The sequence below is a fragment of the Xyrauchen texanus genome, chromosome 47 (assembly GCF_025860055.1).
Source record: "Xyrauchen texanus isolate HMW12.3.18 chromosome 47, RBS_HiC_50CHRs, whole genome shotgun sequence".
NCBI lineage: Eukaryota > Metazoa > Chordata > Actinopteri > Cypriniformes > Catostomidae > Xyrauchen > Xyrauchen texanus.
The window spans coordinates 27103692-27128313 of NC_068322.1; the positions used below are offsets into that span (position 1 = coordinate 27103692).

At 38.9% G+C, this 24622-nt stretch overlaps 1 protein-coding gene across 1 annotated transcript in view; it reads left to right on the forward strand.

The window, feature by feature from the left end:
- The first annotated feature begins 271 nt into the window (after positions 1–271).
- Positions 272–24622, forward strand: part of LOC127638678 (PHD finger protein 21B-like) — a 95256-nt gene continuing 70905 nt past the window's right edge. The window contains exon 1 of the mRNA XM_052120305.1: positions 272–813. Coding sequence (XP_051976265.1) covers positions 760–813 — 54 coding nt within the window. The 5' untranslated portion in view covers positions 272–759. The remainder of the gene's footprint in view (positions 814–24622) is intronic.

Below are 24622 nucleotides of genomic sequence, written 5' to 3' on the forward strand. Positions count from 1 at the left end.
GTTTACAGCTAGTTAACATGAACTAACAATGAACAATACTTGAACTGATTGATTACATTTTTTAAATAAATAGATTGTGTACATTAAAGTTAGTAAGTGCATTAACTAACATGAACTAATAAGCAATAACTGTTTACATATATATATATATATATATATATATATATATATATATATATATACACATTAATAAACGCTGTAAACTAGAAATAGTTCACCGTTTGTTTGAGAAACCTAATGCACTTACTAACAAATATTTACAAATGCACACTTATAAGCTGCTACATATGGATGGATGGATGCGGGAGCGCGCATGACAGAGGAGGCGCGTTCATGTGACTGGGGAAGGGAGAGTTCTGTTCTTTCACCGCTCCATCCGGGAACTCTCGGAATTAACACTGACAACCGCAGCGCAACTTTTCCCCCAAGCAAAGTGAAATCAGGCCGCGCACTCGGCCAGAATATAGTCCCGCATTTTTCAACTCAAAGTCGCACAAATAAACCTGTTTGTTTCGACCAGCTCCGGTACGCCTTCGCGGGCTCGTTTTTGGAGCGGATCTATCCGAGTGCTGAAACCTTTCGCTCGTGTTTGGAGCACTTTTGGGTGACGAGTCTCACGGCCGGTGAAGAAGCGACAACTTGCTTGCAGCCGGAGTAGTTCTTGTGACTGTTATTGTTTCTTTTCAAAATATTTGCATCACGCCGTAAATAACGCGGATCGAGCCGAAAGTGGAGGAAAAGTGCTTCTGAAGTGGGAACATGGAGCTGCAAGGCCTTCAAGAGTCACTGAAAGTAGAAGTCCATTGTCATCAGGTAAATAAAAATGGCATTATAATCACAGCTTTCTCGGGCTTTCGACGCGACTCCGAGCTGTGCGCGAGATATCCGCCGCTTCAGTTTGGATAGAATTCGGGACCGTTTCGAGTCATGTTACGGCAACATTCTTTCGTCTTTATGACGCCACAATCACTTTGAGCGAAGATTGTTGCTATTTTTCTTTGATGCACTTTCTCGGGCGCGGGGTGTTTTTCGTGATTTGGACTAATAATGCGGCGGGTTTGTGGAGTGATCGGGACGAGACTTGAATATTTATGAGGCTCAAACTGAGTCGCTGATCGCCGCTTTGTTCCTCCCTCACATCGTAACTTGAAACACTTCGTTTCGTTCTTTTGCTAAGTCCAGAAACTAGTTGCACAGATGAAACAAGACCCTCAGATAATGCTTTTTATTTGTAGCGTCGAAGAAGGGGGCATTAACTTTGAGCGAAAAACTTTATCGGCGTCAATCTACTTCACAGTTCTTACGGGTGTTCGTCCTGCTTTTGTCCTGCCAAATAACGTGAGGTGTTTGATCAACTCTTGAAAGTATCCATTAGCTATTTGGGTTGTTTTTAGGCTGGAGTCGCCCCGATCATTTGCTCAATCGTAGGACGGCCAGTTTAAGAAACAGCTACATGAGAGGCGAGGTAAAGCAGTAACCGCGTGATTATGAAGACATTGTAAGAGCAAATCCTCCACAAACCGTAGTGGAAAACAAGTGCTCTATTTACACGGAAAATCCTCTTGGGACTTTAAATGGTGGAAAGAGTACGGCAAACAAAAGCGTCCATTTTGCGTCGGTCGACGTGTTATTGGACAGTTTGCGAAGAAACTTTCAGTTACTTTCTTGAACATTTTGCGTTACAGTAGCCTACTGTTATGTGGCTTTTTAGTTCACTGAACCCAGTTGCACGTCTAGGACACTATTGACAGTCTCCGTGAGGGGTTTTATTCCTCTAGATGGTCACATGACGACGTGGTAGAATGTGATTCGATCGCCGTAGTTCACTTTCATTTTTTCACAATCGGGAATCAAACGCAAGGTCACCTATAATGTTTCGATAACGACTCGACCCGATTATTAATGTGTTTTATGAGTAGTTCGTCTGTTTGTCGTTTGGATAGTCGTGAATTACAGTCAAAATCATCGATGCCTCAGTGATCTGTCAGAATGAATCTTATTGGATTTGTCGTTAGTTCTGTGGAGTTTTCTTTGGCTCGTTTCAGCACCTCGGACAGCGCCGGCCTGCATTTAAACCTGTTTGACACGACACATATAGCGACGTCCTGCGTCCTGCCCATGAGTGTGCGTGTTTATGTTGAATATGCGTGTTTGTTGTGAGGGGTTTTTTGGTGTACTGCTTCATTCTGATAGTGGAAGCTTCCATTTTGTGCTGAAGGGGTGTTGCTTTCTTCCTAACATGGAGCAAAAGTCTGCAGAGTTTCTGGCTGGGGGGAGGGCCTCATTCATGGCCATTCTGAAGAGGGGGAAGGGAGGAGAAAACACTAGTCAGCATCACACAAGACACAACACACACTCTCCATCAAGCCTCTGTAGGCCTTACAATACACATTATGAGCTGTTCTCGTGTTTAAAAAAGTTACATTTTCTGCTTACATAATCATGGTCACACCTTTAAAGTAATGCATTGAAATGTGTAAGAAAAACACCAAATTACATCTTATAATGCATTCTACTGCAATGATTAGGTCACAATTGTATTGAATAAACACAGTTACAATTATTATAATTATAACCTTAATATGCATTTGCAATAGAAAAACATACAGAGAAGTGTGTGTGTGTGTACATATATATATATATATATATTAGTTTTTTTTTTAAAGCAGCCCAGCAAAGGATGAACGCCCTGTGTTATAAACAGTGACATGTAAGACTTGTCTTGCATATTCAGTTCACCCCAAAATGGGCCAGTAGTATTTGCACACTGTCACTTCTGCTGCTTGACTTCATGGAGTAAGGGTCATTATGAAATTAATATTAGCCACAGAAGAGGTGCAGATTTTGCAATCAATACTGGCCCAAAAACTTTAGGAAGAGACAACTACATAATTATGAATTTTGCATGAACCATTCCTTATTCCTTATTCCATCCACACATGAAAATTGGACAACTATTCTCTAACCTTGCAGGTAGTCTATGCCAGTCTTTACTGGGCGTTTTTAGGGTTTATTTGCATTTATTCACATGCGATTGCAGTGTTTCCCACAGGATTTTGTGAGACTATGGGCGGTGGACCTCCGACCCTCTAGGGGGGTTCAGGGGCAAGATCCCCCCTACTAAAATTTTGTACATTTTAAAGTTAAATACTTCCATCTGGTGCACTTTGAGAGCAAAATTAGAGGCTAATGTGCTCTTGTAAACAGTTTTGTGCTCTTAAAGCTGCAGTATGCAACTTAAATTAAATTGTGAGAAACAGCTCCCTCAATTCTTCACCATATACATGATGCTCTTCACCCCCAGCCAGGGTTACATGACAGCTGTTCACAAACAGAACAAGGTCTGCCTTTCACTGAGTCTGTGGTGCTAACTCAGTTCTCACAGGGCCTCATTTAACTTGGACACCATGTTTATATAGAAAACAATTTTTTCAACGAATAAATATACCTACTGTAGCTTAAACAATTTCATGCTCTAACCATTTTAAAAGCAGGGTACAAACTAGTGATGTCAGTTTCAGCTTTTAATCTTTTAACGTTACCTCAGACTGCTAATGATAGCTAGCTAGTGAAGGCGTAAGCAGTGTAACGTTATGCCAATTAACCTAGTAGCGCTAATGTTAATGTATGTTAATCATCATTATTGTAACTTTTTTTTCTTTTGCTTTTTGTAACCCAGCCAACCTGTATAGCTATTATATTACATTATACTGCATTATATTAATTATATTATGCAACAGTCAAATATTTCTGCCTTAAATTCTTCACTTTCACACATTATTTTAAGGCTCTCTAATTAACTTACAAGCCCTTATTTCTCATGAAGTAGACTTTGAGATTGTGTTTCTTGGATGTTATCATCTCCACAGAAATAGAGCAGGACATCTCCTCTGTCTCACTGCCTGTTATTAACACTGCATGAATAAACTCACAATGACCACGGATATTTGACATTACATGGCTGTTAAGTGAAACTGGAGTGCTTTGCATTTACAAAATGAATATGTTTATACCTTGTCTATATTTCGGGAGTTTGCTCCAAGTCTCTGTAGACGGCGTGCACATCAGACCGCTTGTGAAGTGATTCATCTTCATAACTGAGTGACACAAGTGTTTTTTCCCGCGCTCATCAGACAGCATGCAGGGAAAGACAAGTCTGAATCCAGCTTCAACTGTTTGTATTCAGTAAAAGGGACTCGGTGTTTGAAACTGCACAACTCTATCACTGGCGAGTGAAATGTTCATTTCATTATTGAAAGTGCGGCATCATTTTTATTATGCCTCACTTTACTTGTTGCCGGTGGCTAATAACAGACGTTTTTTGGTCGCACAGTGAGTAATTTACTCGCAATGTAGAGGGCTGGTTAAAGTTACTTACCTCAAAGATTATTCATCATCCTCAACCAAATAAAGGATGGAATACTCCAGTGCGGATATCTGTGAGTGTGTGTTAGTGCGTGAGTTTACAGCAACGGGTGAGGAACTGACTGATGCGCGAGAGAGAGCGCATAACACAACCTTTTATTTTATGTTATTATAGACTGAGAAGTGTAAAAATATTTTCGGTTCATTATGAGACTGTGCCGTGGCAAATGAGACTAGTCAATTCATGGGAAACACTGCGATTGGATTAGCTACTCATGTGCTAGACTGTCATGTTTTGGCTAATGCAGGACACTTCTGAATGATGCGCATCAGAGCGGATTTAGAAATGGGTGTACGCAATGCAGACTTATAAAGAAGTGGGTATACGCTGTATACCTGCATATACCCTGCACATACCCTGCACTACATCCCCGTGTACTATATACAGGTGCTGGTCATATAATTAGAATATCATCAAAAAATTGATTTATTTCAGTAATTCCATTCAAAAAGTGAAACTTGGATATATCAATTCATTCCACACAGACTGCTATATTTCAAGTGTTCATTCCTTTTCATTTTGTGATTATAACTGACAACTAATGAAAATCTCAAAATCAGTATCTCAAAAATTAGAATATTTTGAAAAGGTTCAATATTGAAGACACAGGGTGCCACACTCTAATCAGCTAATTAACTCAAAATACCTGCAAAGGCCTTTAAATGGTCTCTCAGTCTAGTTCTGTAGGCTACACAATCATGGGGAAGACTGCTGACTTGACAGCTGTCCAAAAGACGACCATTGACACCTTGCACAAGGAGGGCAAGACACAAAAGGTCATTGCTAAAGAGGCTGGCTGTTCACAGAGCTCTGTGTCCAAGCACATTAATAGAGAGGCGAAGGGAAGGAAAGGATGTGGTAGAAAAAAGTGTACAAGCAATAGGGATAACCGCACCCTGGAGAGGATTGTGAAACAAAACCCATTCAAAAATGTGGGGGAGATTCACAAAGAGTGGACTGCAGCTGGAGTCAGTGCTTCAAGAACCACCACGCACAGACGTATGCAAGACATGGGTTTCAGCTGTCGCATTCCTTGTGTCAAGCCACTCTTGAACAAGACACAGCATCAGAACACCAAAAGGACTGGACTGCTGCTGAGAGGTCCAAAGTTATGTTCTCTGATGAAAGTACATTTTGCATTTCCTTTGGAAATCAAGGTCCCAGAGTCTGGAGGAAGAGAGGAGAGGCACAGAATCCACGTTGCTTGAAGTCCAGTGTAAAGTTTCCACAGTCAGTGATGGTTTGGGGTGCCATGTCATCTGCTGGTGTTGGTCCACCGTGTTTTCTGAGGTCCAAGGTCAACGCAGCCGTCTACCAGGAAGTTTTAGAGCACTTCATGCTTCCTGCTGCTGACCAACTTTATGGAGATGCAGATTTCATTTTCCAACAGGACTTGGCAACTGCACACAGTGCCAAAGCTACCAGTACCTGGTTTAAGGACCATGGTATCCCTGTTCTTAATTGGCCAGCAAACTCGCCTGACCTTAACCCTATAGAAAATCTATGGGGTATTGTGAAGAGGAAGATGCGATACGCCAGAACCAACAATGCAGAAGAGCTGAAGGCCACTATCAGAGCAACCTGGGCTCTCATAACACCTGAGCAGTGCCACAGACTGATGGACTCCATGCCACGCCGCATTGCTGCAGTAATTCAGGCCAACGTTTCTAAAAATCCTTTTTTTTGTATTGGTCTTAAGTAATATTCTAATTTTCGGAGATACTGAATTTGGGATTTTCATTAGTTGTCAGTTTTAATCATCACAATTAAATGAAATAAACATTTGAAATATATCAGTCTGTGTGTAATGAATGAATATAATATCCAAGTTTCACTTTTTGAATGGAATTACTGAAATAAATCAACTTTTTGATGATATTCTAATTATATGACCAGCACCTGTGTGTATATATATATATATATACACACACACACACATATACACACAGATCAGCCACAACATTAAAACCACCTGCCTATTATAGTGTAGGTCTCCCTCATGCCGCCAAAACAGTACCAACCTGCATCTCAGAACAGCATTCAGAGATGATATTCTTCTCACCACAATTGTACAGAGCTGTTATCTGAGTTACCATAGACTTTGTCAGTTCAAACCAGTCTGGTCATTCTCTGTTGATCTCTCTCATCAACAAGGCATTTTCGTCCACAGAAATGTCCCTCGCTGGATGTTTTTGTTTTTGGCACCATTCTGAGTAAATTCTAGACGATCATCAGTTACAGAAATACTCAAACCAGCCCGTCTGGCACCAACAATCATCCATGCGATTATCTAATCAGCCAATCGTCTGGCAGCAGTGCAGTGCATAAAATCATGCAGATACAGATCAGGAGCTTCAGTTAATGTTCACATCAACCATCAGAATGGGGAAAAATATGATCTCAGTGATTTGGACCGTGGCTTGATTGATAGTGTATATCTGCAGTTTTGCAGTGAAATGTCCAGCGAGGTGTGCCAAAAGCGAGTGGAATTGTGTCATCATCAGATGAGGTTTTACAGTGAATATGTGAGGTACAGTGAGGTTTTAATAAGTAAAATTTACCTCCCTAATCAAAAACTTTAACTTAAACCTAATGAATAGTGATATAAAATCAAATGAGAGATGAATAAAACAGACATCCTTACCTTAAACCAACACCTAACCCTAACCGATGGTGTCCAAAAACAAAATGAGAAATGAAAAGTATATTTTCTGAGGCAACCACGTCATCTCGTGTTACTTCTTTCGTCTCACATGTCAGCTTGCATGCTTTGATGGATCCAGAGTCCAACACTGTATCAGGTGAGCTACCGCACAAGCTAATCACTTTGGAATAAGTATGTAAATGTAGGTGGGCCTGTTATATAAGTGATACTTTATAGTAAAAGAGTTTCATGATCATAGCAGTGTGTGAGTAACATTGCAAAAAATAAGCAACTGTTTTATTCATGATTTGTGTGAAAGTGAATAAAACACACAGTTGCTGTAGAATCTCTTGTGACAAAACATACAACGCAGCAGTTAAAACTCAGTTTGCTAAAATGTTGTTAAAGTAACATACATTCTATGAGAGCAGGTTGCAATGTTCAGATACTAACTAGTAACTATATGTTAAGTTTTGGTGGATTTCTTTTGAATCTAGACTGTTGTCTTTATTTTTTACTTGAACTTTTATTTGAAGGTGGGTTGAAATGCAGATGAACAACATTCATAAACCCTCCAGCAAATTGTCTCTGAGAACAGCGTAATAATGTGAAAAATTTGTCAGTGATCTTGTTTGCTGAGGGGCAGATGTCATCCACATATACAGTATATTTGTCAGTTCTTGTTAGCTTGAGAGGGGTTTTGTATTGTTGTGTTCTTGCTCATGGTTGCATCACTGATTTTCTATGTGTCATATAATGAAAGCGACTGGGGACTAAGCAATCATAATAGTAGTTCATATGGCTTTTGCGCTATATTCCACATTTTCTAAAGCCATACAATAGCTTTATTTGCAGGAACAGACAAGTTATGATTCACTGAAATCCCCTATGCCAGGGCTCTGAAAAGATTAGAAAACTCAACTGTACAGAAATGATGCATTGATTTTTGCATGACGTTTGTGTTTTATTCCACAGAAGAAATAACAGTATGCAGCTTTGGAATGACAGAATTTTCATATTTGGTCCAAGATAGACCTCATAAAATATTCCAGATTAATAAAACATTAAGGCAGTAAGCAAACAATAATGATTGATATTGCTCATGCATTTACTAATAAGTGCAGATGGCCAGATTTCCAGTGAGTGGGGTCAAAGGTGAGGTCTCAAAATAGTCTTTCGCATGAATGATTTAAAGTTGGTGCGTTAGAAATGTATATTTTTATAGCTAAATATATGAATTGAAATGGAATTCTTTATGGTGTGTGGAGTTTTGATTTACAGTACATTCGTCTGTAATAGTTCAAAAACGATCTTACAGCTGAACTTGGTGTGAAGTTTTTACAAGTTCGATTTGGAAAGGGGAAATAAATCAGTCATGGAGTTCTAGTTTGTTTTTCTGTGGGCTCTCTGCTGTGTCTGGTATTACTTGTGTGTTGGGAAGCCCTGCTGATTGTTTCTGACATGTACTGCTCTTACTGAGGGACACAGAGAACATGCTGCAGATTCAGAGCGAACATGAGGTTCTTCTGTGATATGTTTGCCTTGCATTGCATTTTACTGCAGCAGTCTCAAGAAATTGTTCTTCTAAAAATGACAATTCTGTCATCATTTATTCACCCTGCATGCCGTTGTTTTTCCTGTGAAACACAAAAGGAGATGTTTTGAAGAATGTCTGAGCTTCTGTTCACACAACACAAGTGGATGAGGATTTTCTTTACTGCCAGGCTCTAAATAGGACAAAACAGCATCATAATAGTATCATAAAAGTAGTCCATACAACTCATGTACTATGTTTCAAGTTTTCTGAGGTCAGATGATAGCCAGAATGTTAGGGATAAGAGATGAAGAAAATGTGAGAAAATAAATGTTATTCTTTAAATCATGTCAGATGGTAAATCTCATTCCGTGGTGGATAAGGATTATTCGCAGCGCAACCTCTGAAAGGTGCAACACTGATTTTAACACTAAATTATTGAGGCACACAGGGGAGCTAGATTCCTAATAATACAAACAACAAATAATAGTGCACATACAGTATAACATTTTAAATCTTGCTTATTATTCTGAACAGAAAACCACTAGAGGTCAAAATGCTCTCTATAATATACACAGCCCATTTTTCTAGTATTAGCAAAATTGATACTCTGCAAAGTTCCTCAACAGTTAATTAAACAAACTAGCTGTATCCATGGCAACAACATTTGATTAAATGGACCACAATAATTCTTTTTCAAAGACTGGGATGACTCATTTATGCCTTATTTATCAGCGTAAATGTAGCGCACATTTGAAATATTTGCATGTATTTTTAGTGTAAATTGATAACATTATGCGTTGTGTAATATTTCCCTTCAATTGATTAAAAAATACTAGCTACCACTGCGATGAGGTGCTGTCGAGGGAGTGACGCTCTCGGTTTTTCCCTTTGTGGAAAGTCATGGAAACGTTTCGTGGATTTTTTCTTTAGCTGAGGAGCAAGGGGTAAGCAAAAAGGACATTTTCTGTGGTCTCCCATTCACTGCTATGGACGTTTACTTTACTGTAGTTTATGTACTCATTCCAAAACCATGAAGGGTGAAAAAGGGCTATAGTTCAAGTTCGCATATGACAGTCTTACCTACAGAACAGTGCAGAATAGGGATAAGTCACATTGTCAACAGGTAAACTAGTTGACCAACAAATTAGATTAGAAAGTGAATAATTGCTTTTCTGGATTTCGAATAGATATTTTTTCATTTTGACATTTTAGCAGCAGTGCTTTAATTAGCGAGCTGACAGCGTGCTATGCTTTAGCTGTTAGACACTTTGTCAAGTTAAAAATAGTTGAACTTTTAAAAACGAGACCCTTGTGTTCTGTTCCAGTCCATCTCAAATAAATCCCCCTAAGAAATGCATCTGATCGGCTTCAGGTGAGCCCAAAATCAGCCTAATTACACCGGACTTCCTCAAGACAGATTATTCAACTTGTCAATAGATTTGCACAGCCCTACACGGCAAAAATAAATAAATAATACAAAAGTAACATATTTAAATTTGTTTTCCAGTAAACATAAAAAGATAAATAGGTACATTTCCATGCCAGCGCAAAGTACAAGTGAGTGTGGGTGGGAGTGCTGAAGCGTATGTGCACAAACTGTGGGTATTTTTCATACTATCAGGTGTAATGCCTGAATAATAGGTCATTGAGAACCATGTCTATTCTTGACACAACCTCTAATTTCAATTCCTGCATTTGCAGTTTGGAGATTACACCAGCAGGTTGTAAAAAAGTTCATGTCCAAACTCTGTCAGGACATCATTTGATGTTCCACTATATTTTCAATCACCATTAATATATGTCAGTATATCAATATGATTAATTATAGTACTTCCATTCTCTATAACAATGCCTACATCCAATTAGTCCTGATGAGCACCATGTTGTCCATGTGTATAGAAGGAGCATGTTACTGTTACAGAAATATGCCTGACATTCAACAAGGAAACAGATAATGTGCAAAAGAATGTAAATCCAGATTTCTATTCTTCTAATTCATTTCATACAGACCATTTTAAACTACAACTTCTTATGCTGTCTTTGTTTATAAATCTGGTGTTTGATAGGAAATGAACTATATAATAAGATGCTGATTGTGCAATAACCAGAGAAGAACCTCAAAATTAAAATGCACTTGATCAAGCTCATTAGAGCTTTGCACTTGCAAATTCGCCATCCCACATTTTTTGTATATATATATATATATATATATATATATATATATAAATTCCAATGATGCCACCGCAGATGGCTGCCTCGGTGTGGAGCTCTCCAATTCTTTAGTAATGTTTAGTAATCTTTTTCCAGTCAGTTTTACCAGGGACGAACTGCTGAACATTCGGCAGCACATACCAGATAATCTTTTCCCAGTTTTTGAATATTCAGACGTTTTGCTGGACATTTTAGTTGGAGGTGCGGTTGTGTTGTTTAGACGCGCTACGAAACGCAGGCGAGGGAGACGAGCTGGCGCGCTGGTTAAACTCCGTCAGCGCGCCGTTCGAACAGCACTGCCAAGCATTCATCTCACGAATCTCCGCTCTCTTCCCAATAAAACTGACGAACTACATCAGCTAAGAGCTATTCAACCAGCTATTCTCCGGACTAAGGTAAACCAACACCCTGTTCCCATGTCTATCTGTCAGTGGAATACCAGCTTTCTGACGGACAGGCAGCAGCTTGTGAGGCAGGAAAAATTAACTTCCACCACCTGTACCATCAGCACTGGTGCCCCCCAGGGATGTGTGCTCTCCCCACTACTCTTCTCCCTGTACACCAATGACAGCACCACCAAGGACCCCTCTGTCAAGCTCCTGAAGTTTGCAGACGACGCCACTGTCATCGGCCTCATCCGAGATGATGATGAGTCTGCATATAGAAAGGAGGTTGAACGGCTGGCTTTCTGGTGCAGTCAAAACAACCTGGAGCTGAACACGCTCAAAACAGTGGAGATGATTGTGGACTTTAGGAGGAACACCCCAACATTGTCCCCCCTCACCATTCTAAACAGCACTGTGGCAGCAGTGGAGTCATTCAGGTTCCTGGGCACTACCATCTCACAGGACCTGAAGTGGGAGATACACATCGACTCCATCGTGAAAAAGGCCCAGCAGAGGTTGTACTTCCTTCGCCAGCTGAGGAAGTTCAACCTGCCACCAGTGCTGCTGAAACAGTTCTACTCAGCAGTCATTGAGTCTGTCCTCTGCACTTCAATAACTGTCTGGTTTGGTGCAGCTACGAAATCAGACATCAGAAGACTACAAAAGGACAGTTCGGTCTGCTGAGAGGATTATTGGTTGCCCCCTGCCCCCCCTTCAAGAACTATACACTTCCAGAGTGAGGAAAAATCTGGTAAAATCACTCTGGACACCACTCACCCTGCCCACTACCTTTTTGAACTGTTGCCTTCTGGCCGGCGCTTCAGAGCAAAAAAAAGACAAACTTTTTGCTCTGTACACAACATACTGTATTTTTGTACTTTATATAATGGATTTGTTTTAGATTTGCACTACGTATGTGTGTGTGTGTGTGTGTATGTATGAAGGTGTGTGTCTGTGTGTATGTACGTATATGTATAATTATATATATATATTTTATATTATCTATGTCTTGCTGCTTTTTTTTTGTATTGTTGTGGACTGGAAGCTCCTGTCACCAAGAAAAATTCCTTGTATGTGTAAGCATACGTGGCAATAAAGCTGGAAAGAAAAAAGTTCTACAATAACAACTGGGCCAGTGTGAAAAAGTACTTGCCCCTAAATCCACAATCTATGAAACTGCATTCCTAATGGGGTTCAGTTGGACTACACACACACAGGCATGATTACTGCCAACACTGTTCAATCAAATCAACTCCTAAATAGAACTTTTTCAGCAGCATGAAGTCGGCTAAAAGGTCTAAAAAAAAAAGGTGATTGAAATATATCAGCCTGGGAAGGGTTACAAAGCTATTTCAAAGGCTCTGGGACTCCAAAGAACCACAGTGAAAGCCATTATCTCCAAATGGAGAACACTTGGCACTATAGTGAACCTTCCCAGAAGTGGCCGACCTTCCAAAAGTCCTTCAAGAGCGCAACAACTCATCCAGTAAGTCACAAAAAAGCCAAGGACAACATCCAAAGAACTGCAGATCTCTCTCGCATCAATAAAGCTCACTGTTCATGACTCCACCAAAAATGGCATCCATTTAAGAGTGGCTAGGTGAAAACCACTGCTAACCCAAAAGAACATTAAGGCTCATATGAATTTTGCCAAAACACACCTTGATGATCCTCAAACATTTTGGGAAAATGTTCTTTTGACTGATGAGTCAAAAGTGGAATTGTTTGGAAGATTGGGAATGTGGGAATGCTTTGCTGCTTCAGAGAAAGAGACAGGGACAGGGTGACTTGCAATAATTGAGGGAACCATGAATTCTGCTCCCTACCAGAAAATCCTAAAGGAGAATGTCCGTTCATCAGTCCCTGAGTTGAAGCTCAAGTGAAACTGGATTATGCAGTAAGACAATGATCCAAGAATAGGAGTAAGTCCACCTCTGAATGGCTCAAAAGAAGCTAAATTAAAGTTTTGGAGTGGCTTAGTCAAAGTCCTGACTTGAACCTGACTGAGATGCTGTGGCAGGACCTTATATGGGCAGTTCATGCTCAAACCCTCCAATGTGGCTGAACAAAAGCAGTTCTCAAGGAAGAGTGGGCCAAAATTCCACCACAGCGTTATGAAAAACTGATTTCTATTTATCGTTTGGTTGGAGTTGTAGCTGCTAAAGGTGGGAAAACCATTTATTAAGTTTAAGGGGGCTGATAGTTTTTCACATGGGTTTTCACATATAGGTGTTGGATAACTTTTTTGCTTCATTAAAAAAAAAAAAATATATATATATATATATATATATATATATATATATATATATATATATTTGAGGGGCCTGGGTAGCACAGCGAGTAAAGACGCTGACTAACACCCCTGGAGTCACATGGGGTAACCTCCTCGTGATCGTTATAATTTGGTTCGCTCTCGGTGGGGTGCGTGGTGAGTTGTGCGTGGATGCCGCGGAGAATAACGTGAGGCCTCCACATGTGCTATATTTATGTGCTTCTAACAAGGACAGAAAGAGATGTGGAATGCCAGTGGTGACCCGAGTATCTGGACAAACTGACAGCTAGAATAACAAGAATCTGCTGCACATGGAGGATTTTTTGATGATTTTTGTTGTGAAGTTCTGAATTTTTTTTTCAAATAATTTTCACGTTATTAATATCCTGACTATACATTGTGATCTGTTGAATGCCACTTTGGTGAATAAAAGTACTAAGTTCTTACCATAAGAGCAAAATCTGTACATTCTCCCAAACTTTTGGCCGCAAGTGTATGCTTGGGGTCATTGTCCATTTGGAATACCGATTTGCGACCCAAGCTTTAACTTAATGGCTGATCTCTTGAGAATATGCTTCAATGTATTCACATACATTTCCTACCTCATGATTACATCATCTATTTTGTGAAGTGCACCAGTACCTCCTGCAGCAGTGCACCCCCACAACATGATGCTGCCACCCCCACGCTTCACGGTTGGGATGGTGTTCTTCAGCTTGCAAGGTTATGTCAATATAGGACTTGTTTTTACTGTGGATATAGATACTTGTCTACCTGTTTCCTCCAGCATCTTCACAAGGTCCTGTGCTGTTGTTCTGGGATTGATTTGCACTTTTCACCCCCAAAAACATTAATCTCTAGGAGACAGAATGCTTCTCCTTCCTGAGCGGTATGATGGCTGTGTGCTCACATGGTGTTCATACTTGCGTACTATTGTTTGTACTGAATGTGTTACCTACATGCTATTGAATTGCTCCCAAGGATGAAACTGACTTATGGAGGTCCACAATTTATTGATTTTCCCATGATGGCAAGCAAAGAGGCACTGAATTTGGAGGTTGGCCTTAAAATACATCTACAGTAGTGCTGCACGATAAATCATATCGCAATCGCAATGTCAGCCTGTGCGATTATATGACGGCAAAATGTCAAGTCAAGTCAAGTCAATTTTATTTGTATAGCGCCTTTCACAACACACATCGTTTCAAAGCAGCTTTACAGAAGATCAGCATTAACAGACGATAAAACTGTAATGTCTATAATGTCGATGAATCATCATTGTGTAATTAGATGAAATACGATTCTTAATCGTGTTTAAAAATAATTAAATAATAATTGTATTAATAACCCCAGTGAGCAAGCTGTAGGCGACTGTAGCAAGGAACACAAAACTGCATAAGATGTGGATTAATGGAGAAAAATAACCTTGGGAGAAACCAGACTCACTGTGGGGGTCAGTTCCCCTCTGACTAACATCATGAATACAATTTAAAAATATAACTTATGTATAGTTAAAGTCATGGTTTAAAATTATTAAACTAAGTAAGTGTTAAGGCTCAGTGATTAAACATTGATTGTGTTTGAACTGTAAGATTAATGACCAATGTCTTTGAAGTCCATCCTTGATTAATTGCAGAAGTTCACATAGATGCAATTGTCCTTGTTAATTGGCTGATGAAGGCTTTTGTTGGCAATAGTTAGTCTATGCATTCCATTTCAAGATCGCTTTCGATTTCAAAATGCTGCGATTATATTAAATAAATAAGTGCACTTGTGGACGTGACAGCCCATTCTCTCTGAGAGCGGTTTGCCCATTTTCTACACCGCTAATAAAAAGATGACCATTCAGTCTCAGTTTAGGGAGTGGCACGTGTGGTAATGTCATGTCATGTCAGCGTGGAGATAGATGCCGAGCAGACTGAAACTGAACTGGTGGCCAGAAAAAAATACCACAGATCATAGCTTGGCTATATATCTTTATTTCATCCTTAAGTCAAGTTCATATTATACGGGAGCGTGCCATGTAAATAAACACAAACTCCAAAACTGTCATTCTCGGTGTGATCAGAGCCGCTTCAACCAGTCGCGGAACAGACACAATCTGAGCGGGAGTCAAGACCGGGAGAGATTTAAAGTTCTGCCTGGTGATGCGCACTCGAACATGGAGACGCTCGTCTCACACCCCCGCTGTCTGCAGCTTCATCATGATAAGATCAATCTGATGTGAAAAACAACACTAAAATGACAACAACAATAAAATGTGTGTGTGTATGATATATATATATAGGTTTTGGATAGACAAGTTTAACAAACGCTTATCAATAATACTCTTATGGCTAAAATGTTTACAGTGTTCAGTGGCTAAAATGTCAATATGACTAAATGTTACTAAAATATGACTAAAATGTCAATGGTTTTCATTGACTATGTTAGGGGTATAACAGATATGACCCGGATCAGATATGGAGAAAGAAAACCAGGAGTCAGAAGTTCAATCAAAGAATCCAAAATTTACTGAAGAATAGTTTGCAGTGAAATTGGTACAGCCAGAGGCAAAGTCTCACGAGGAGATCGAAAGCTAACTCCTACCTTACACAAAATTTTACATCAGTTATACCATTTGCAAGGACGTATATTCTATTATTTAACTCCTGATTGGCTAACAGAGCATAAAGTCACAACATATAGATAGCTATAGCACATCAACATTAATCAGCGCAATTGTCATCCTGGCCCGAGATTTACATCTGAAGTGACCTCGCAGATGGTCTCGGGTGTCTTCGAGTCTGCCTGCTGTGTCTCCCTGGGTTCAAAACCTGGGTAGAAGGTCAATACGCACACACGAAACACTGACGAACGACAGTGTTTCTCTGCGCACAAGGGAACCAGAGCACACATTTATCAGGTCATTTTAACCAAAACAGTGAGATAAGAAATATTCACCCCTCAGGCAAAGGAGAGGAAAGAAATAATAAGAGAAAATTTACACTTCTACTTATTCAAGTGCTATTACATAGGATTTTAAATCATATAATTAGTCATGGACAGGTAAAAATCAACCACAGAATACATCTGGAACATATGTTTAACATTCCCCCTGGTGTCTCATCTCAGGCTTATTCCCAAGACGACCTTCAAGTCAGCCTCCGTGCAGAACAGAGAGAGAGGCTTCAAGGAATGTGCATGAAATCAAAAATTAACTCTTAACACACATATGATTCGAAGTATATTTCAGTTATGCATAAGAAAAATAAAATTGATTATGTGCGAATGCATATAGTTAATTCAGCAACAGAATATAGATACATAGTGATCAATACATCTTTATATATGTATCGATATAACTGAAGAGACAAGGGATTTTTGACCTTCCCCCTTCAACTAAAACTACATTAAAAAGCCCAGTAAACAAAAGCACAATTACAGATATGTTTGCGAGTATCACGACATATGACAAGTCTTCACAGAGATATAAAGAGACATGATTCAGAAAATGATCCACACACTGGACAAGAGTTTACCAGCGATAGGTAGAACTTTTTAGAAAGAGGATTTTGAAAAAAAAAAAAAAAACTGTTTGAGTGAACCACACTTTTATATCCAGTTTCCTTTTCAAAAGAGTTCATAGAAAGTACATGTTACATCCTGCTTAAATGTCCCTGTTTGTTTGGACAATCTTATTTTCATGAAAATTTGTATGTTCTTATTTATTGTTCCATTTTATTTAGGTGTAATATTGAGAAAATAACAGCAATGCAATGCAAAGATGTTATTATTTAATTTTGTAAAAATATTTTAATTTGAAAACACTGCATTTATAGTTGTTGTTGTTGCTAGTTTGTATGTTTGAGTTGAGAAATACACATTTCAGCATTATCAGTAATCTATTTGTGCATTTTCCTTGATAACCAAGCAAATTGACTCATGTTACCATTTGATTATTATATCGCAATCGCAATATTAGCCTCAATAATCGCAATATGACATTTTCCCCAAATCATGCAGCCCTAATCTACAGGTACACTTCCAGCTCAGTACACCTCCTATCAGAAGATAATTGGCTAGTTGTCTAATGGATTGACATAATTTTCTGGAATTTTCCAAGCTGCTTAAAGGCACAGTTAACTTGGAGTATGTAAACTTCTGACCCACTGGAATTGTGATATAGTCAATTAAAAGTGAAACAATCTGTCTGTAAACAATTGTTGGAAAAATTATTTGTATCATGCACAAAGTTGATGTCCTAAACGACTTAGTTTGCTACAATTAAATCTGTGGAATGGTTAGAAAATGAGTTTTAATGACTTCAACCTAAGTGTATGTAAACATCTGACTTATATAAATATGTAAGGGGGAAAGGAGGAGGCGAGAACCGGCTTAACAGTATAAATAATATTTTAATGATCAACTTAACCAAAAACACACAAACATAACCACACACAGGGCAGCTGCCTGTAATTCTCTCTCAAACTGTTGTCACTGGCCACTTTTATCCCTCGCGTGCTCCTTCAGGCTGATTGGGGACCGGGCGTGCGTCATTCCAGCCCGGCCCAGCCCTCCTCCGCTCTACAATATATATATATACAGTATGTTTTAGGCACTTGTTGAAATGTTGCATTGTGAGGATTTCTTCGAAAATAATTTTATAAATAGATTTTATTTATCTGCGATGGACTGGCGACCTGTCCAGGGTGTCCCCCGCCTTTCGCCCAATGTTAGCTGGGATAGGCTCCAGCCCCCCGCGACCCTGTACACAGGATAAGCGGTTGACGATGGATGGATGGATGGATTTTATTTATCAATTAACATCATACAAAGTCCAGTAAACATTAAAAAAATCTAAATCAATATTTGGTGTGGCCACATTTGCCTTTAAAACAGCACCAATTCTCCTAGTTACACCTGGACACAGTTTTTCTTGGTTGTTAGCAGATAGGATGTTCCAAGCTTCCTGGAGAATTCGCCACAGTTCTTTTATTTATTTAGATATTATATTATCTCAATTGTCTCTTTATTTAATCTCAGACAGACACAATATTCAGCGGGCTACTCTGTGGGGTCATGCCTTCTGTTGCAGGACTCCCTGTTCTTCTGTTCTATTCTATTTGCAAAAGTGATGTTTGGGAGTCTAACATTTACTAAAGCTGAAGATATAAATAAACATCTTAAGACAAATACCTTTGTGAGACATCTTATGTGCCTAAGACTTTTGCACAGAACTGTAAGAATAAGTTTTCAGATAATGTATTGTTTATTTTTCTTAAATCTAACCAAATTTAATGAGGTATATATTCACTTTGCTGATGGGGTAAAGAAAATAAAATCAAGATTCAGGATATACAGTCAGGTCCATAAATATTGGGACATCGACACAATTCTAATCTTTTTGGCTCTATACACCACAATGGATTTGAAATGAAACGAACAAGATGTGCTTTAACTGCAGACTTTCAGCTTTAATTTGAGGGTATTTACATCCAAATCAGGTGAACGGTGTAGGAATTACAACAGTTTGTATATGTGCCTCCCACTTTTTAAGGAGTATTTTCTCCGTGCGGTTAATGAATCGCAATTCAGTATGACATTGTGATTATTGTTCACGATTATTTGCACCTGATCAGATCGAATGCATGCAGGCACATATATATTAAGGTTATCTTTTAGTATAGTTCATTTAGTTAGTTCATACTTATGTGTGTGTCAGATACAGTCTGTCTCTGAATGTCCATCGAGTTTTCATACCAATGATGAATTGATAGTGATTACAAACCACAGGCTACAGATTTGTGATAGCATGTGTTTTTCCATGTGCAGGCTGAATTAACCCTCTGGGGTTGACGGACGCGTGCTGCTGGATATTTTTGTCATTACAGCGGAAACAACTTAAAATACTCTGTCATTTTGGGGCATACAGATAAGTGTAAGACATCATTAGAAACAATAAAGGGTCTACTTTTATTTGTGTACACTCACAATAACAACAAAATCTTGTGCTTTTGTAAAATAAAGAAAATAAAAAGGTGAGCTTTCAGCAGTCTCTGTGTTCAAGAGCATATTTCAGAAACACGTCACAAAATGAACTGAAACTCTGCGAATACTTATCACACAACATGAAACATATGTCTAAAGAATGCTTAAAATGTCTACTTTTAAATAAAAATATTCAAATTTAAAACAAATATTTTCCTGCAATGTAATCTGTATGAAACATAGCAATGTACAGTTTTCCTGGCTCAGCTTCATTATAGGTAATGTGATCCCACCCACCAGCAGAGTGCGCCATTCATACGCTAATGTGCTGAGACGATCAAGGGAAATGGTGCACGCCCCCGACTGCGAGATTTGATGTTAACACAACACAACTCGACTTTTCTGCATGTTTGTAACTCCTGGATGTAAGGATGAGTTAACATTTTCCTCAGAAGAAGAGCAGGACTCAGATGAACATTTGTATTTTGAAGAGAGACTTGATCCAGCCGAGGATACAATTTCAGACGAGTAAGTCATTTAGTTTTCATTAGCTGACGTGCTATTTTATATGAACGAACACATTTTACTAGTGGGACTGTTTACAGACAGGATTCAGAGTATTGACATTTGAAATATGTCCTAATAGGCAAGTTTTAGTAACATTTAAATGCTGTTATGGCTAAAGCAGGCATTTACATTGTATGCTGTATAATATAAATATGATATGTAATATGATATAAAAATACTATGAATGTTTAGATTATATTTTAATGTGTTTATGCTGCCTCGTTATCATCAATAATGCTTGTGCTTGCAAATATGTTGTAACACAGTTAAAGGATGGGCAAGGAGGCGGCGAGAACCGGCTTGTCAATATAAATGATAATTTAATTAAACTCCAACCAAAAGCACAAACATAAACACACACATGACGGACATGCCCGTAATTTTCTCTCTCTCGAACCATCGTCACCGGCCGCCTTTATCCCTCGCGCACCTCATCAGGCCGATTAGGGACCGGGCCCGCGATATTCCGACCCGGCCCCGCCCCCCTCCGCTCCACATATGTGTTCAGGGTTAAATGAGTAAAATGCACTTTAAATATGCCCATATTAGAAAATCAGCATCGTATAATGATTTCTGAAGGATCATGTGACACTGAAGACTGCAGTAATGATGCTGAAAATTCAGCTTTGATCACAAATTGCATTTTACAATATATTCAAATAGAAAACTGTTCTTTTAAATTGTAAAAAGAGTTCAGAATATCAATGTTGTTTCTGTATTTTGGATCAAATAAATCCAGTCTTGGTGAGCAAAAGAGACTTCTTTTAATGGTAGTGTAGGTCTAAAATTAAGTAAAGTCTTTATGTAAAGAAAATATATATATATACAGATTTCTTCTTTTAACTTAAAACTTGATTTTGATCATTTAAGTCTCCTCACATTCATTCTCTATCCCTCATTGATAGGCCCAGGGGAGGGGTCTTTGTCTCTCATGTGTGAATTACAATCCATATTCATGATCATTCACGCCTCCTCGCAGATTACCTTTCAACACTAAAATTGTCTTACAAAAGTTGAATTACTATATTGTTTTGTATGAATAAGTGATCAGGATGGTTTTCACATCATTTTGTAGCAAAAACTCTAGAGCTACAAGATCCAGTCCTCAAAAGGCTTGTGGACAAATGTTTAGTATGTGTTATATGGCCTTATTTCAGTGACTTTATCAAAAACCACGCATAAACGTTATTTTCTCCAAAATACAAACCTGTACATACATGTTGCTCACATATTATTGTAGCCCAGTTTGTGCTGAATACAGTGTTATCAAACTTTAGCCATTAATATGTTTTTAAGCAACTGAAAAAAGCACAAATGCCAAGGCATGTCAAAACTTCTCCAGAGCCCAAAATACCCTCAGACCCCAGAGGGTTAAATGTGTCAGATTTGGCCTGCCAGATACCGTCTCAGACATGTACACTATGGATGGAAGTTGGTTTCTATGGGTGCTGCTCAGTGATATACACAGTAGTTAGGTGAACAGGTGTTTTATGTCATAACTGTTAATATCTCATGTATTTTAGCAGGAATGGAATGCTGTATGCTGATTTCAGCATTTAAGACTGCAACTATCTCTTTTATTTCATATGCATTTAAGGAACTAGGCCTCTAATAGGAGTTCATAAATGAAAGAGATTAAGTCATGTTAAATGACCAAAAGGATTATATGATAATTAGGCTACTGAACTTATGTGTCTTTGAGGACCATCGGTGCATTTCCTGCACAGCTGAACTGAAAGATGTTTAAAGAGTTTGATCTAGTATGTGTTATATGAATGTTTGAGTCAGCGGTTCTCAGGCCTGTGATTGGTCAAAGCTTTTCTTTGATCAATGATTCATTGTTACGCATATTACTGTCACGGGGATGGAGAGAAGGATGGGGAGAAGGGGTCTTGACTGATAACTAAAAGGTTGTAGTTTCAATCCCAATAAGGTTTGATTCATGAAATAATACTATTGTGCCCTTGATAAACACAGTTGTTAAGTGTTTTTTATTTGTCCTTGGTAAAGTGAACATTCTTGTGCTTGACACATTCATTGCATTCATGCATGTACAGCGCTCTGGAAGTGTAATCAAGCTTTTCTCATGAACTTGCCAAGGACACTGAATTTATAGAAAAAGGAGATAAATTATGATCCGTTTCTCACCCAAAACCAATCGTATCACTACAGAAGACATGGGTCAAACCACTCGAGTCATATGGATTACCTTTATGCTGCTTTAATGTGCTTTTTGGTGCTTGGAAGATTTGGACCCCATTGACTTGCATTGTTAGGATATATTCATACCATATCTGCATCTAAATATATTTGTTTGTGTTCCACAGAAGAACAAAAGTCATACGAGTTTGAGACGGAATAAGGGTGAGTTGGTGTGTGAATGATAATTTTTGGGTGAATTATTATTTTAAATGCAGTAAAGTCCTTTAATATTGCACGAGGTGTGGTTATGTGTTTAAGCCTGGTGGCGGAGGACAAGTCTCAGTTGCCTCAATTTAATTAAGTGAACAACCTGCAAAAATCCTTTTTTGAGTGCAGTATGACAGTCCGCAATTACACATCAACGTATATTGATTTATCAGATGTGCAGTAGGAATGATATTCTAGCAGAATTCACACATAATGAGACGCTGCATAGATAACTAAACCCACAGTAAACTTTCGTCTGTGTGAGAATTTTCCGTAATTGATCCATCTCAATTGAAACTATCTTCAGAGTTGCTGAAGATAGTTTTCGCTAAAACTCTTTACTAAATGCTTTCCTATGTACAACAGCAAGTGTTCAGGAAAGACACAAATTTTGCCACAGTACAGGTTCTGTAGTATTATGGGATGGAAGCGCAACCTTTCTGATGGCAATATCATTTTTACTGTGGTTCCAGACGGGCTGGTTTGAGTATTTGTGTAACTGCTGATCTCCTGGGATTTTCATGCACAACAATCTCTAGAATTTACTCCGAATGATAAATACTTATTTCCTGTCATAATGCATGTATTTGTTCTTTGAAAAGAACAACACAATAGAACAAAACATTTCAGTGGATACATTCACACATTCGGTGTTTGGGATTGATGACCGTATTTACTTACAGGTGTGAGTCTTGGAATGTCCCGTTCAAACAACAGCGTACAGTAATAGTTAGAATACTGTCTATATGAACGAACAACCGAAGTCACAACAGTGTTCTAACAGCTCTAACCATAGTGACAATGACTTCATCACATATCTTTTATCCAATTTGCTATATATGAGTCCAATCGAGGTGCGAGTTCATCCATCAGATTATAATTAACCGACTGCGGCTTTGAATGCTTTTTAACCGTGTGCAGATCGCAGCTTTTGTTCACGCCACTTACGTTTTTCAAACTCCACAGTATAAAGACAGAAATTCACTAAAACAGCTCCAATTCGAGTAATATTGAAAATTTCCCAAAGTCTAACTGGGATGTTGAGTGATTGAAAGAACTAGTATTCATTGCAATTCACATTAAACCCTCATTTAATACTAATCGTTCGCAGGCTGTGTTTTCATTTTAGATATGGAATGCACATGATTCGTGTTAGGGCATCCAGCGCTGCATTGAACTCCATAAGAACAGCGTGTCTTGTTCTGCTTTTAGCAGTGGCACTTCCAATATAAAGATAGTTCATCTGAACTGTCCGGTGATCATTAGATGACTCTTCAAAAGTTCAGCGGCAACGGGTACAAAGTTGAAATTAAATTAATTTCGAGTGGTGCGTCAACATTGAGAAAAACTAGCTGCACAAGCAGACTTGTATGATTTGACATGCTTATGTCATAAAATGCTGACTTACAAAAGACATGTGAAGTCCTGTAAAATCCCTTCAGCATTAGTTTTATAATAAGTTCTTTCTCCAGCACTTGATCATTGGCTCAGACTCGCTGTTATGTGTGTAATGTCACCACTAAACACATTGCAAAAGTTACACATTTTAAATGAATCGCTTGTGTTAACACTGACAGCACTAGTCAAAATCAAATTAAAATATTTTCAAGTAGATTTAAAGCCAGAGAAGTACTATATATCTGAGTGACATAACGGTACATTGTGTAAAACCTAGGTTAGTACAAATATAGTATATGCAGTATATTTCTGCATTTGGCAGATACTTTTATCCAAAGTGACTTACAGGGGTCATATTACAGGGACAGCAACCTGGAGTTAAGTGCCTTGCTTCAAGGACACAATGGCGGTGGCTGTGGGGATCGAACCAGCAACCTTCTGATTACACGATCTGTAGTCCAGTGTTTCCCAAAAATATTTACAAATAAAAAAATTCAACAACACCAATTTTTTTTAAAGAATAAACTAAAAGCACCAATTCCAGCTATTTTTAGTGATTCAAGTATAGATAATGGACAAATAGCGCTGGATCGCTGACTGTGGCAGGCGTAGGCGCTGGCTCGCTGACCGTGGCAGGCGTGAGCTGGGGAGCGGAAGCCTTTCTTCTCCTCCTCCCGGCGGACGAAGCTGGCAGCACTGGCTCCTTGACCAAGGCAGGCGTGAAGGGACGAACCATGGGCGAATGGAGTGTTACCACTGTGGGAGGAGAGGCAGGGTTCTCCTCGACAACGCCCACAGTGAA